General features: G+C 34.7%; 1 protein-coding gene across 7 annotated transcripts in view; it reads right to left on the bottom strand.

Moving 5' to 3' along the window:
- Positions 1 to 15,897, bottom strand: part of UBR2 (ubiquitin protein ligase E3 component n-recognin 2) — a 126,318-nt gene that overhangs the window by 77,856 nt on the left and 32,565 nt on the right. For 6 of the 7 annotated variants that reach the window (XM_077903988.1, XM_077903986.1, XM_077903987.1 and 3 more), the window contains 2 exons: positions 9,333 to 9,411; positions 7,331 to 7,444 (listed from right to left, as the gene is read on the bottom strand). The exons of the other annotated variant lie outside the window; for it this stretch is intronic. In XM_077903988.1, the coding sequence (XP_077760114.1) occupies positions 7,331 to 7,444; positions 9,333 to 9,411 (193 nt within the window). The remainder of the gene's footprint in view (positions 1 to 7,330; positions 7,445 to 9,332; positions 9,412 to 15,897) is intronic. 7 annotated transcript variants of the gene reach the window in all.

Genomic DNA, 15,897 nt, shown 5'->3' on the forward strand with positions numbered 1-15,897 from the left:
TAATGCCATAAGAATCACTCAGGGCATGTCGTGTATGTTTGGAATAGGGAACTTTGTACCTTACACTTAACAGGGAGTAAGTCACAAAAAATCTAGGTTAACGTGAAAAAGTATTACTATAAATATACGCTAAGTTGGGATGCCTGGGTGGCTCAGCAGTTGAGCGCCGCCTTCATCTCAGGGTGTGATTCTAGAGTTCCGGGATCTAGTCCCACGTCGGGCTCCCTGCATGGAACCTGCTTCTCCCTCTGCCTGTGTCTCTGCCTCTCTCTCTCTGTGTCTCTCATGAATAAATAAATAAAATCTTAAAAAAAATATATATATATATATACACAAAGTTTATTACACCTTTTAAACAAAAGATATTATATAATTTTAACCTTAATGCTTTATCTTAAATCTAAACATACTATTTAGCTTAATGGCTAGATAGTATTACACTCATTTCTCAAACAAGAATCTAATATGAACCTCATGCTACAACAAAATAGAAATCAGAATCAAAACTCAGTTTCCTTGGTGATATTATCTAGCTATACATTCACTTTTCACAATTATGTCCCATGATACAAGACATTTAGAAAATGACAGAATTACAATAAGCAGAACTTATAAGAATGAAACAGGTCCTGAAACAGAAACAACTGCCAATTCTTAAGAATTCAAGCCAGTAGTGTTCAAACTCTGTTCTATAAAATTCCTGTTTGAATTACACATCAGTTTAAAAATATAAAATTATCTAAAAAAAAAAAAATAAATAAAATAAAATTATCTATTTTAAAATGGTAATGTAAAAATACACCCCAAAATGTGTAATATTACATATTGGGGGATCACCAACTAGTAATTTTGCTATTGGCCTACATTGGCCTAGTTTGGGGCAGGGCTAGGAATACAGATTCTTCTGCTGTCTTTGTACACATACTAACTTCTTGAAAAATGGTCACTGACTAGAAATAATTATTTCTGGGGACCCCTGGGTGGCATAGTCAGTTAAGTATCTGACTCTTGATTTCAGCTCAGGTCATGATCTCAGGGTCATGAGATTGCATCCTCCCCACCCATCAGGCTCCATGCTCACTGTGGAGTCTGCTTAAGATTCTCACTCTCTTCCCTGCACTCCCCTCACTGGCTCACACGTGTACTCTCTTAAAAAAAATTATTTCTTCTCTATTTCTCTCTCTCTCTCTCTCTCTCTCATGGATAAATAAAATCTTTTAAAAAATTATTTCTGCAGTGAAAGGATGCTAGGCTGTGCAAGTCTACTCATATGTACAATGGTAAACTAAATGCTAAGAAAGATTTCTCAAAGTGCTCTTATGATAGTGTCAGAATTTGCAAATAAATGATCATCTCATCCTATATTATATTATCAATTATGATTAATAATTGTAGTTTTGATTACATTTATAGACTGCAAACCTTTGTCAGTCAACCGCATGTTACTCTTCTTTCAAATTAGAATAATATACGGCATATTACTAAAAAGTTATGTGTTTATGTTAGAAGGCGGTAGGAATTATGGATAACTAGTTTTTTATGTGATACACTTCTGTTTGAATTTATGTAAGCATATATTGTATTACACTATTTTAACCATTGTCATATGCAAATAAGGACTTTCTCCATACTGCCCAACTAGTTTATTACTAGAAACTAATGACATCAAAACCTCACTTATAAGTTGACTGTCTAGCAAGTAACTAATACACATTTCCACTTATAAAAGATAAATTTATTAATGCCACTTGTAGTATCCATTGACAGATGGATAAAGAAGCTGTGGCATATATACACAATGAAATAAAACTCAGCCATAAAAAAGAATAAATCTTGCAATTTGCAACAATATGTATGAATCTACAGAGTATACTGTTATGTGAAATAAGTCAGAGAAAGTAAATACCATATGATTTTACTCATATGTGGAATTTAAGAAACAAATGAACAAAGAAAAAGAGAGATAAAAAAAGACACTTAAATATAGGAAATCAAACTGATGTTCACCAGAGGGGAGGTGGGGGGGATGGTTGAAACAGGTGAAGTGGATTAAGAGTATACTTATCCTGATGAGCAGTGAGTAAGGATTGAAACGGTATATCGCACACTTGAATCTAATATAACACTGTATGCTAATTATGCTGGAATTTAAAAATACCACTTTTATCTGTTTTATTACTGGGGTTTTAAAATTGTAATTTTATTTAAAAAAATTCCACTGCTGAAAATTATTTTAAAAATCAGTGCAATGTAGTAGCATCATCAACAATGGCCAAATTATGTAAAAAGCCCAAATGTCTACTGACTGCTAACTGATGAATGAAGATGTGATGTGTATGTATGTGTATATATACACACACACACCATGGAATATTATTCAGCCATAAAAAAAGAATGAAATCTTGCAGTTTCCAACAATGTGAATGGAGCTAGAGTATTATGCTAAGCGAAATAAGTTAGAGAAAGACAAATACCATATGATTTCACTCATCTGTGGAATTTTTTTTTTAAGATTTTATTTATTCATGAGAAACAGAGAGAGAGAGGGAAGAGAGAGAGAGAGAGGGTAGAGACACAAGCAGAGGGAAAAGCAGGCTCCATGCAGGGAGCCCGACATGGGATTTGATCCCAAGACTCCAGGATCATGTCCTGGGCCAAATGTGGTGCTAAACTGCTGAGCCACCCAGGCTGCCCTCATCTGTGGCATTTAAGAAACAAAGAAATACAGGGGGGAAAGTGGCAAACCAAGAAATGGACTCTTAAGTGCAGAACAAACTGATGGTTACTGGAGGGGAAGTGGGTGAGGGGATGGGATAAGTAGGTGACAGGGATTAAGGGGTGAACTTTTTGTGATGAGTAATGGGTGTTGTATGTAAGTGATGAATCACTAAAATCTACACTTGAAGCTAATATTACACTGTATGTTAGATGAAAATTTGGAGAAAAAAATAAAATTAGTGCAATGTACTGTTAAAGAGTTCCATTACTGGACCATTAAGACACTATGGGCAAGGAGGACACTTTGGGAAGTTTTTTAATCTCTCTAAAACTCAAGCTTCTGCAGCTACAAAATATTCATAATAGCAGTATTTACCTTATAAGGCTGTTCTGAGAATTAAATGAAGTAAACAAAATATAGTACTTAGCATAATACTTAGCTATTAATGATCAAAAATCTGCATTCGAGATGAAAACAGCATTAAATGAAAATTTCAGATTAAAAAAAAGTCTTCACTGAGGTTGTTCATTCAGTACATTTGTTACTAAATTAAATTTCATTCCAAAATGGATTTATAGCAACTTAAGAATATATCCAATATAATGAGTATTAAAAATAGATGTACAAAGTGGGCAAAACCAGAATAAAGGTAGGAAGATAAAGTGAAATCAAGATAATATCTGTTTATTTTAAAGACAGGCACTGTTTCTAAACATTTGACTCTGTTTTCCAGAAGCTCCAACAAAAGGAAACACAATTTGTTACCAGACTCATACCAAGAGAAACGTAACATTTCCTAAGGCAGAGACCTAAGAGAAAATTTCTTATAGTTCCTATGAAGATTATGAAAGAGGACACTCCAGCCCAAAGGGCCTATTTGGAAACATTGGCTGGGTACTTACTGTTGTCACAATGATGGGAGATGCTATTACCATTTAGTGAGTGGGAAGTAGGTATAATAAACACAATGCTTCTGAGAGTAAATACCTGGGGTCATCCAACTCTTTCTGTGAAGAGTCAGATACTAAGTCTTTTAGTTTTTGTAGACCACATAGGGTCTTTGTTGTAGCTATTCAATTTTGCTGTTGTAGTAGAAAAGCAATTTTGGACAGTAACACAACTAAGCATAGCTGTGTTACAATAAAATTTTGTTTATAGACACCAAAATTTGAATTTCCTTTCATTTTCACATGCCACAGATACCATTCTATTGATTTTTTTCCAAGTATTTAAAAATATAAAAACAACCATTTTTAGCTTATGGTGGTGCCAGTAACAAGTTGAAGATCTGGCCTAGGGGGCCACAGTTTGCTGATTCCTGGCCTATACAATAAAAAAAAAGTTCCATCCTAAATGCCAAGAGTTGAGAAGACCTATGGAACTGCTAAACATTATCCCTACAGAATTATATTATGAAGTTTTTCTCAACTTTTTCTTAAGATGCAGCACAGATGTATAACAAAAAAAATTACATTCAATAAAAATAATTCTAAAAAAAAGTACATTGCAAATATTATACAACTTTCTTCCATTTCAATCATAAAATATAAAAAACCTAGGTATATGTACAAATTTAGTGAGTAGGGGCCGGGAAGGCTAAGTATAGTGCTATTTTAAAAATAGCTTCTCTTACATTCTTATCCTTGAGGACTTCATTTCTCTTAACTGAGTTCTTAAACGGGAATTATATGGCAGTCTGGAGGTTTTGTTTTCTGTTAAGCTGCTGCAGTATGCACTCTCCAGGTAGGACCATATAATTTCACTCAGGCAGGTGATCTTGCTAACCTCTTTCTAAAATTCAGGAAATTAACTCAAGCACGCTCTCTTTGATAGCTACCCCACTAATGTACAAGAATAAAGTCAACAGAATCACTACAAGCAAATTTTCTTAGAAAATTACTTAAGTCTACTCTAAAACGAAGATAAAAAGATAACAAAAGTCCTAAGGTTTTTCTTTTCAAATAATTTATTGAGGTGAAATTCACAAAACATAAACTAAACCATTTTAAAATAAACTACTTGGCGGTATCTGGTACATTCATAATGTTGTATCACTATTACCTCTATACAATTCCAAAACATTTCTATTATTTTAAAGTAAAACCCCTTAACTATTAAGCAGTTTCTCCCCATTCTCCCTTCCCCCCGCCCTTAGCAATCACTAGTATGCGCTCTGCCTACAGATTTACCTATTCTGGGTATTTTATATAAATGGAATTATACAAAATGTGATCTTTTATGTCTGGCTTCTTTTACTTAGCATGCTTTATAGGTCCATCCAAGTTGTTCCATGTATCAGTATTTCATTCCTTTTTATGTCTGAGTAACACTACATTGTATCTATATACCACAATTCATTTATCTATTCATCCACTGATAGCCATTATGGCTGATACTTATTTGATTACTTGTTTTCAGATCTTTTGGGTATATACCTAAGAGTGAAATTACAGGCTCATATGGCAATTCTACGTTTAATTTTTGTAGAAATAGTCAAATTGTTCCATAGCACTGAATCATTTTGCATCTCATTTAGCAATGTACAAGGGCTCCAATTTTTCTATATCCTCATCAACACACACATTCCTTCTTTCTGATTATAGCCATTTTAGTGGGTGTAAAAGTGGTTTCAATATTGCTGAACATGTTTTCATGTTTGTTGGTCTTTGTATTATATCTTCTTTGGAGATATTATGTCTATTCAAGTCCTCTTGTTTGTGGCATTGTTGTTGAGTTGTTTTTTAATAGCGTTGTTTGTGGCATTGTTGTTGAGTTGTAAGACACATATTCTGGATCCTAGGCCCTTGTCAGATATGTTAAGTCCCCCCTTATCCACTGCTTCAGTCACATCCAGGGCAATTGCAGACTGGAAGCTGACAGTCCTTCTTCTGATGTATGGTCAAAAGATCAACAGTAGCCTAACATTATGTCACAATGCCTATGGCATTCACCTCACTTCATCTCATCAAAGTAGGTATTTTATCATCTCAGTACAATATGAGAACAAATAAGTGAGTGCACATTCACCTAAATTTTATTATAATATGTTGTTATAATTGTCCTATTTTATTACCAGTTATTGTTCATTTCTTGCTGTGCCTAATTTATAAATTAAATTTTATAAGTATGCATGTAAAAAAAAACAAAAAAACAACAGTATATGTAGAGTTGGGTACCATCCATGATTTCAGGCAACAATAGGGGGTCTTGGAACACATCTTCCATGGATAAGGTGGTACTACCATATGTGATTTGCAAATGTTTTCTCCCATTTTACACCAGTTTTTAATTTTTTAAAAAACACAGATCTTTTTTTTTTTTTTAAGATTTTTATTTATTTATTAATGAGAGAGAGACAGAGAGCGAGCGAGAGCGGCAGAGACATAGGCAGAGGGAGAAACAGGCTCCATGCGGGGAGCCCGATGCGGGACTCGATCCCGGATCTCCAGGATCAGGCCCTGGGCTGAAGGCGGTGTTAAACCGTTGGGCCACTCAGGCTGCCCCCTTTTTTTTTTTTTTAAAAGATCTTAAAAATTTATTTATTAGTGAGAGAGAGAGAGAGAGAGAGAGGGAGAGAAAAACACAGCTCTTTTTGTCAAGTATATCCTTGTCTTATTTTGTATTTTTACAAACGGAACTCCAATACAATAAATAAAAGAGAGAAGAACAGAGCTCCTCCAATAGAAGAAGAGGAGAAAACTGAAACCCTAATTACTGGGCATTTATCTGCTGCAAATCCTAAAATACTTACACAAAGCAAATGAAACACAAGATATGCTTTCCATAGTACTCAATCATTTCACAAAAATTTTAAACTGTCCTAAACACAGTGGAACACAGTCTAAAAGAACTGTCCTACACCATAAAGTCTTGGTCAAATATTCGAAACCTGCAAGGTTATGTGTACCAGGAAGTACTATTAATGTTCACTTGTCCCAAATCTATATTAGACCTACTAACAATGCATAAGTACTTTGAATGCACCTACCTCTCTGCTATTTAAAAATAAAATCTGAAATAAGGATCTTAAACATCAAATTGTCAGAAACAGTAGCAGAGATTTACATATTTATTGAGTCTACTACATCATTTAAATATCATTTAGAGAAATGCAAAATCAACAATTTAAAAAAGCACACAGTTACAGCTGGAGTAACTAGAATTTGTACTGAGCTACTGTCTTTATACTTGGTCCTATCACATATCAATGACACTGCTATGCCAGATGGTGATTAGGATTGGCTACCGTATACTTACAGAGCAGTATCTAGCTCACAAAATCTTAGTCACAACACAAATACACAAAAGCCAACCAAGTTAACTAATTGCTACAAATAGTAAAAATAATCCTTCAAAGATAAACGAGGACTAAAACTTCAAATAATAAATCCAAATTAAATTAAACCTGCAGAATTTCAAGTGAGTACTACCAACAATGGTATGGCATCTATAAAATGCAAAAAAACTTTCAAAGCAGATTTGGTCACTGGTAATAGTGACAAATATTTTGCTTATCCATTTCTCATAACCTAATTCCTATATCTGAAAGTGTTTCAAACTCATGGTTAAAACAGTATTTCCTTAAAAACAACTTTGTGAAAATGTCTTTACCTCTTCTTCCTCAATTTCAGAAGTGTTAAGTTCATGTTTTTGACAGTAAGGACCCTCTTTCCAAGCTTCAGTATCACCACAGTCACAGAAACCTCCACCTCCTGATGTTGTCATCTTGAAAAAAAATTGTAAAGTATCTTGTCAATAAGTATTTACTGAAGGCTATAAGATTATAAATAAGAATATCAAGTGCTCAGGAAATAACATTGCTAAAGTGTTTAATTTCTTTGGAGGAGTAAAATTATATAAATGCCAAACCTCTCAATGTTTCAAAGCTTAAATAAGCCTAAGCTAATTTAAACAATTTTGAAATAAGCTACTTTGTAATGTCTAATAAACTACAGTTATTTTAAAGAGGTAAAATGTGTCCACTTATATGACATATGACTTCCTTATTAGGAAAATCATGAGGGTTTCCCTGCTGAGTTTTGGTATAATGTTGATATCAATGCCACCAGGTTATAGCACTCTAATGTAATATAACAGATTTGTTATAAAGATTCCTATAGCTGCTTTCCCCCAGGAGAGTCTAATGAGAGTGCTACATCTACATTAGAGAAAGTGACCAACAGAAACTACAGAAATAGTTTGTTTTTCTTTTCTAACATCCCCTAAATAGCATTCTTTGACAAGGAAAGAAGCTCAGGAAATATAAATGTAAGACTGTCAGGTGAGAAAAAGTTTTCACCACCTGCAGGATTCATGAATTATTCATACATTAAGATATGGCAATGACTCAAGGAAGCTGGCAAGACAGAACTTATTTAATTATTGGAAATTCTGCTTTAAAAAAAATACTGTGAAAGAGTGTTTAGCAGTGTGTATTTGATGCAAATTTTAGAATGAACCCTATACATTCTGCTCCCCAAAAGTTATTTGTATGTTAGATATCAAAATATAACTAACGTAAACCTACAAATGACAGTTATTCCCAAGGGCTGCAAGGATATAGGTCAACAAACATGGGCAGGCAGCCATTTGGAAAATGATAACCCTACAACTTTTGTGCTTCTTATGGTTACCTAAGACAGGTAGAGCAGCTTAAAGGAAACCAGGATTCTTTTACTGATTTATGAAAATAAAGGGAACATACAAAAATCAAAGGGGTCCAATTTTGTAGCTGTTTTAGTTCATTATCATCAATACTCGAGTAGAATGAAGAAAAACAGGAGGAAAGTCCTGAGCCAACAGGCCTCCTAAATTAATAATAAGATTGAAATTTCCCTATGATTTCATTTGAGATTAGGGTGCAAAGTTCCAGGTACTAACATTTCCCTAACTTTTGAATGTTCAAGGCTTTTTCTTCAATTTCCAGTAGAAGAACCAACCAGGACAGGCTTAGCAATAATCCACCTTTGTATCCTTGATTTAAAAGTAAATATACCTGATTCTTGGAAAAGTACGGACTGCATTATAGTAGTAGAAAAATAATAAAATTGGTGGGTCTCATATTCTGGGGTTGATCCCTCTCCTACTATGTAGATGTTTCTTTAATATTAAGAAATGACAAATCTTCTGTAGAAGATGACCAACTGAGTTATTTCTTAAATGTATAATCCTGACACTTTTCCTTACTCTTTTTTTCCGCGTCCTTCCCTTCAGAATCTCCCTCCCACTTTTATCTCTCACCTTTTCCTCTAATTTTTGATAACCTTTTGCATAAACCTAGAATTACTGAAATAATAAACATAAGGAAGTAACAAACTAGTTGAAAACCAACATGCAGGAACTGGTATCTGTGAGGTCTTTCCTAAACCATGTGTTCAAGAAGTCTGGATTCATGATTTATTCCTACCCTGCTGGTAACATATGTTTAAGTGTTTATTTTTTTATTTTATTTTATTTTTTATTTTATTATTTTTTTGTTTAAGTGTTTAAATAACACATTTCTTAAACCACTATCCTCCATTTTAGTGTTAAATCCTGGAATTTAAAAAAGGCAGAAAATATATCTAACATAAAATTTAATAGTGGGTATGATTATTATCTGGACATTACTAACCCTATATCGATGGTCTCTGTGAATACTTCCCAAAAAGCACTCCATGCATAAAACACAAGTTGGATCAACTGCACAGTCTCTGTAAAGTTAAAGAAAAAAAAAATCAGAGTGTCAGAAAATAACTGTGTATTTCACAACATAATATTTCACCCGGAATACATCCAAGAAGAGCCAGAACAGTGAACTGCCTTGGTGTGAGAAGAAAGGAAATAATATTCCCAAAGATCTGTCAGATCTTTGAGCAATGAAGTCAGCTTAAGAACCTGCTCCTCCCCCCCCCCCCCCAAAAAAAAGAACCTGCTTCTCATACCACTGGATGTGTATATCTTATACTAGATTTGCGGAAATCACATTTTCATTTGATTTCAGTTGTTTCATTTACTTTCATCATAATGCCAATTAGATACATTTACAGATCATATCTTAAACAAGAGAATTCCTATACTTCCATGAAATGAAATGGTGAGTTACAAAAATCTTTAAATTTCCACTTATCTTAGTTACTGTAACCTCATAAGCAACTATTCTTCTGTGCTTATTCCTGCATGCCATCTAGGTATGTTCTTACAAAATGTTTTTGAGTGCATGTATTTTTAATGAATGTAAATCTTACTGTGTCATATATTACATTTTGTTACTTTTTCACTTCTGTAACATAATCCATTCATTTTGTATGTATACATCTGATTTGCTTCTAATCGCTATGTAATATGCTATGGCATGTATCCAAAATATTTTCTCTCTTCTCCCTGCACTGGACACCTGAATTATCTCCAATGCCTTTCTACCTATATAATGCTGTAATAAACACAGTGTAAATGTTCTCTTACAGATGTGTCTGAGACTTTCTTTGACATATAAACTGAAGAGCAGAATTGTTGGGTCATATACATGTCAACTTCTCAATCTGAATGCCATGCTACTGTCCAGAGGGGCTACATATCCCCCACCAGTTTATGAGGGTTTGTATAGCTCAGCATTTTCATTGCATTTGGTTTTACCTATTTTTTTTTAAGATTTTATTTATTTATTCATGAGAGAGACAGAGAGTCAGAGACATAGGCAGAAGGAGAAGCAGGCTCCCACAGGGAGCCTGATGCGGGACTCAATGCCAGGACCCCAGGATCACAACCTGAGCCCAAGGCAGATGCTCAACCACTGAGCCACCCAGGTGCCCCTATCTAGTTTTCTAATATGTGCAAGGCTAACATATTTGAAATGATATCTTATTATTTTAATTTGCATGTCTCTGATTGCTAATATGTTTATTCAACTCTTCATATGCTTATTGCTTTTGGGTTTCCTCTTCTATAAATTGTCTTTGCCCATTTTCCTGCTAGGATTGCTTTGTCTTATTTGCACAATCTAATCTAGTGGATATAATCACTTTGCAATATTAAACATTGCAAATATTGTCTCCCATTTGTCACCTGTATATTAATTTTATGTTTGGAGTCCTTTGTTAAATAGAACTGCCTATTTTGATGCAATTAAATTCACACAAACACACACGCAATTGGTTTGTATTTTAAGGTTTTAAGAAGTTCTTTCCCCAAAATCAGGTCACAAAAATACTCTTCACTTTCTTCTATTAATCTTCTGGTTTTATCTTCCACATTTAGGTGGAGTAGAATATAGTTGTATATGATGTAGAATATAGTAAAATATAGTTTTGTTTCTCAAATATACACTGAACTATTTTTTTCCAACACCATCTACTAAATGATCTAACTTTTATCTATTGGTTGTGGTATCATCTTTGTAAAATATTAAGTTCCTACATCTCCTTGGGTCTAAGCTGTCTAATATGTGTGAGTGATCTATTTGTTCTTACACCATACCACACTATGTTACTATGGCTTTGTAGTATATCTTAATATCTGGCAGGTTAAGTTCCCTTTTATTCTCTTTTTAAAAAATGTTGACTAAGCTATTCACAAACTCTTCTTTATTCGTCCACACATCACTTAGGATAAGTGTACAGAGTCTCTAAAAAATATCCAGCTGAAATTTTGACAGAGATTACTTAGAATTTATTGATAAATTTCAGGAGTAGGAACATTGTCATAAGAGTAAATTATCATGTCCATGATTATTTCTTAAGTCTTCTACTGAAGTTATAAAGTCTTCTTCATATGAATCCTTTATATTCTTGATTAGATTAATAAAGATGTACTCCCTAGATTTTATTTTAAATGATACATATTTAAAAAAAAACTTTATCTAGTTGCCTAAGGATGATGAAAAGAAATAACATTGATTTTTAGTATCTTTGATTAACCAAGGCAGTTCTAATAGTTTGTTGAATTATTTTTCTTCCCAGGTAAATGAATACATAGTCTGCATGTAATGACAATTTTATCTCTTTCCTTACCATATTTACACCTTTTTATTTTTCTTCCTTTATACTGTTGACAAGGACCTCCAGTGATATATTAAACAGCAGCAAGAGTAGGCACCCCACCTTGTTTTAGATATTAAAGAAAAACATATCTAAAAGTTCTCCATTAGTATTATATTCACAGGTTTACTGATAAAGTGTTTTTCTAGAAAAAAAATTAAGCATAATATCGTGCCTTTCCTATATAAACTGCACCTCAAGCTAATCAAAGGACTGAGGAGGGACTGTGTTTCTTTTATAAAAGACAAGCTAATAAAGAAAGAAATGATCAGTTAGAATATTTTGCTACCTCCTAATAAAATAATGATCAACAAGCATCGGTGACTGCTAAAACACTGGATAAAAAGGTTAATGAAGACCTTTTTAATGGTTGCATCTGCATGGTACCTAAACCCACTGATCATCTTAACAAACAAACAGGGATCCCTGGGTGGCGCAGCGGTTTGGCGCCTGCCTTTGGCCCAGGGCGTGATCCTGGAGACCCGGGATCGAATCCCACGTCGGGCTCCCGGCATGGAGCCTGCTTCTCCCTCTGCCTGTGTCTCTGCCCCTCTCTCTCTCTCTCTGTGTGACTATCATAAATAAATAAAAATTTAAAAACAAACAAACAAACAAAAAAACAGAGAAGCATCATGGGCTTCCTGACATGAAGAATTAAGAAGTTACACATCAATATTTATAAAGTATAAACATAATAATTCAATTATACCTAACTACCTGTTTAGAAGAAACACAGGGAGAAACATGTTAAGCAACACCATGGGGACACAGTAAACAAATCCAGACTGTGGAAAATTCCACAGGACAAATGATCTGGTTTCTTAGCAATATAAATGGAAAAAAGAAGAAAAAAAAAAAGAGGGAGAGGAGCTATTATAGATTAAAAGAAAAAATGAGGAATAACAGCCAAATGCAATGTGTGGACTTTGAATTCACATGTATGAGTCAATCAGTACAATTCCATTCAGGCTAGATATTAGATAATGTTAAGGAATTAGTGTTATTTTTTTAGGATGTTAATGGTTGTAGAGGGGGAAAAAAAGCTGTATTATGAGTAAAAAGGCATACTGCCTAGAATTTGCTTTATTTTTTTTTAAAGATTTATTTTTATTTATTTGTGATAGACACAGAGAGAGAGAGAGGCAGAGACACAGGCAGAGGGAGAAGCAGGCTCCATGCCGGGAGCCCGCCGCGGGACTCGATCCCGGGACTCCAGGATCGTGCCCTAGGCCAAAGGGAGGCGCGAAACCGCTGAGCCACCCAGAGATCCCCTGGAATTTGCTTTAAAATAACCTGATGGGCACTTGGGTGGCTCACTTGGCTAAGCATCAGACTCGATTTTGGTTGAGGTCATGATCTCAGGATCATGAGATTGAGCCCCTGACCCTTTGTGTTAGGACCTGTAGAGGGCATGGAGCCTGCTTAAGATTTTCTCTTCTCCCCCTCTGTCACCCCCAGCTATCGCTCTTAAGAAAAGTAATCTGGCAGGGCAAGAAAAAAAGTGTGTATGTGTATGAGTATACATAAAAAGAATTGCCATAGGGCAGCCTGGATGGCTCAGTGGTTTAGTGCCGCCTTCGGCCCAGGGCCTGATCCTGGAGTCCCAGGATCCAGTCCCAAGTCAGGCACCCTGCATGGAGCCTGCTTTCCCTCTGCCTGTGTCTCTACCTCTCTCTCTGTGTCTCTCATGAATAAATAAATAAAATCTTAAGAAATATATATTTTAAAAAAACTTAAAAAAATAGCGTTGCCATATATTGCTAATTGCTGAAGCTGAGCAATGAGTACATGTCAGATCTTTTATACCCTTCACCCTATTTTTAATGTTTGAAGATGTCCATAACAAAGTTTTTAAAAATCTAACACCCAAATATTCAGTAGTCTGCTAAGAATTTATATCATAAACAATTGTTGAAATTTATAAAATGCTTTCCAGAATCAACTCAGAAAAACATAGTTTTCTTCTCTATTAAAATGGTACAGTAATAATTGTTTTATTTATTTATTTATTTATTTATTTTTAATAATTGTTTTAAAGATGAACTATTTAGATTCCTCAACTAAGCTCCATTTGATTATGATGCATCACTTTTAGTATATCCTTGGATTCAGACAGCTAATATTTTATTTAGGATTCTTTCAGCTATTATTAATAAAAGAAATGGCTCTAGAATCTCTTAAATTTATCAGGGATTAAAAACAAGATTAGGGCAGCCCCAGTGGCGCAGCAGTTTAGCGCCATCTGCTGCCCGGAGCGTGATCCTGGAGACCCTGGATAGAGTCCCACGTTGGGCTCCCTGCATGGAGCCTGCTTCTCCCTCTGCCTGTGTCTCTGCCTCTCTCTCTCTCTGTGTCTCTATGAATAAATAAATAAAATCTTAAAAAAAAAGATTATATTAGCCTCATAAAGAGTTATAGCAGTTTCTTTTTTTTTTTTAAAGATTTTAAAATTTTTTTATTTATAGAGACACAGGGAGAGAGAGAGAGAGGCAGAGACACAGGCAGAGGGAGAAGCAGGCTCCATGCACCGGAAGCCTGACGTGGGACTCGATCCTGAGTCTCCAGGATCACACCCCGGGCTGCAAGTGGCGCTAAACCGCTAAGCCACCAGGGTTGTCCAGTTTCTTTTTTTTTTATTTTAAGATTTTATTTATTTATTCATGAGAGACACACAGAGAGAGGCAGAGACATAGGCAGAGGGAGAAGCAGGGTCCCTAATGGGAGTCCGATGTGGGACTCAATCCCAGGACCCCAGGATCACGATCTGAACCAAAGGCAGATGCTCAATCACTGAGTCACCCAGGCATCCCAATTTTTTCCATTTTCTATAGTAAATTGTGTAAAAGAGGAATTAATTTTCCTTTGAAATTTGGTTGAACTCACCTATAGTCATCCAGGTATGGGATTTGTGGAAGGGAAGATCTTTAATTACCATTCCAGTACTGTACTGTTTTCCATACTGTATTCAAGCTACCTAGCACTTTTCTATAAATTTATCCATTTCACCTAAGTTTGTGAATTTTTTTAGTTGTTCATAATTCTCATATTTCAAAGGCTGCCAAAGTTTTAGCATCTCCATAGTTTTTTTTTTTTTTTTTTTTTAGGGTACCTCTAGACTAAAAGAAACAATTATTCTGTTTATTAGATAGACTCAAACAACTCAGGACCTTTGAACACCTAACCATTTTTTAACACTTAGAATCAAATTGGATACTGCTACCTTCACTGCTTATTCCATAAAATATCTGCTTTTCAATCACAACAATGCTGATGACCTAGCTTTGCAAGACATGGTATCATCAAAAGGAATGCAGTGTGTTTCTCAATTTTCATTTTGAATTTTATGTATCTGCATGTTCTTTTCCTTACTCAGTCTTGCAAAAAAATTCCAAAGAGTCAGTATATCTCAGCTTTTTACTTTTATTTTCTGATCTTTAATTTCTTTCTCCTTTGAGTGTGCTCAAGTGTTCTTCATCTAACCTACTGGGCTGAATGTTTACCTTGTTTATTTTTTTTATCTTTGAAATAATTTTACTCCTAGGAAAGGGGCAAAAATAGTAGAGAGTTCCTTTATACCCTAATCAAACTTTTCTTCATGTTAACAATAATACAAGGAAAGTAATATCAGCACAATTTATTAACTACAGCCCTTATTCAAAAGTCGTCAATTTTCCCACTATGGTTCCTTTTTCTCTTTCAGGATGCAAGATCCCACATTACATTAGACATCACGTCTTCAAAGTCTCCTCCAAATTCTAACAGTTCCTCAGTCTTTTCTTAAATTTTGTGACCACAACTTTTTGAAGAGTACTGGTTACTCATTTTGTAGAGGTCCCACAATTTGGGTTTTTTTTGACATGCTCATGATTAGACTGAGTTATACATTTTTGGTAAGAAAGAATACTACAGAAGTGATGCTCTGCCCTCAATACATCATAACAGGGGGAACATGATGCTGATCAGATATGCCAGAGTACTGGTGACAATAATTTTACTTTGTTAAGATGGTATCTACCAGACTCCTACACTATAAATATGCTCTTGTACCTTTTATAATTAAATATATTTGGGGAAATATTTGAGACTATTCAAATATCCTCCTATTTCTCAGTCATCTACTAGTTTTAGCATCTACCGATGGATCTTGTCTACAGTTACCACTGT

Source organism: Canis aureus, chromosome 7 (genome assembly GCF_053574225.1).
Source record: "Canis aureus isolate CA01 chromosome 7, VMU_Caureus_v.1.0, whole genome shotgun sequence".
NCBI classification, from domain to species: Eukaryota; Metazoa; Chordata; class Mammalia; order Carnivora; family Canidae; genus Canis; species Canis aureus.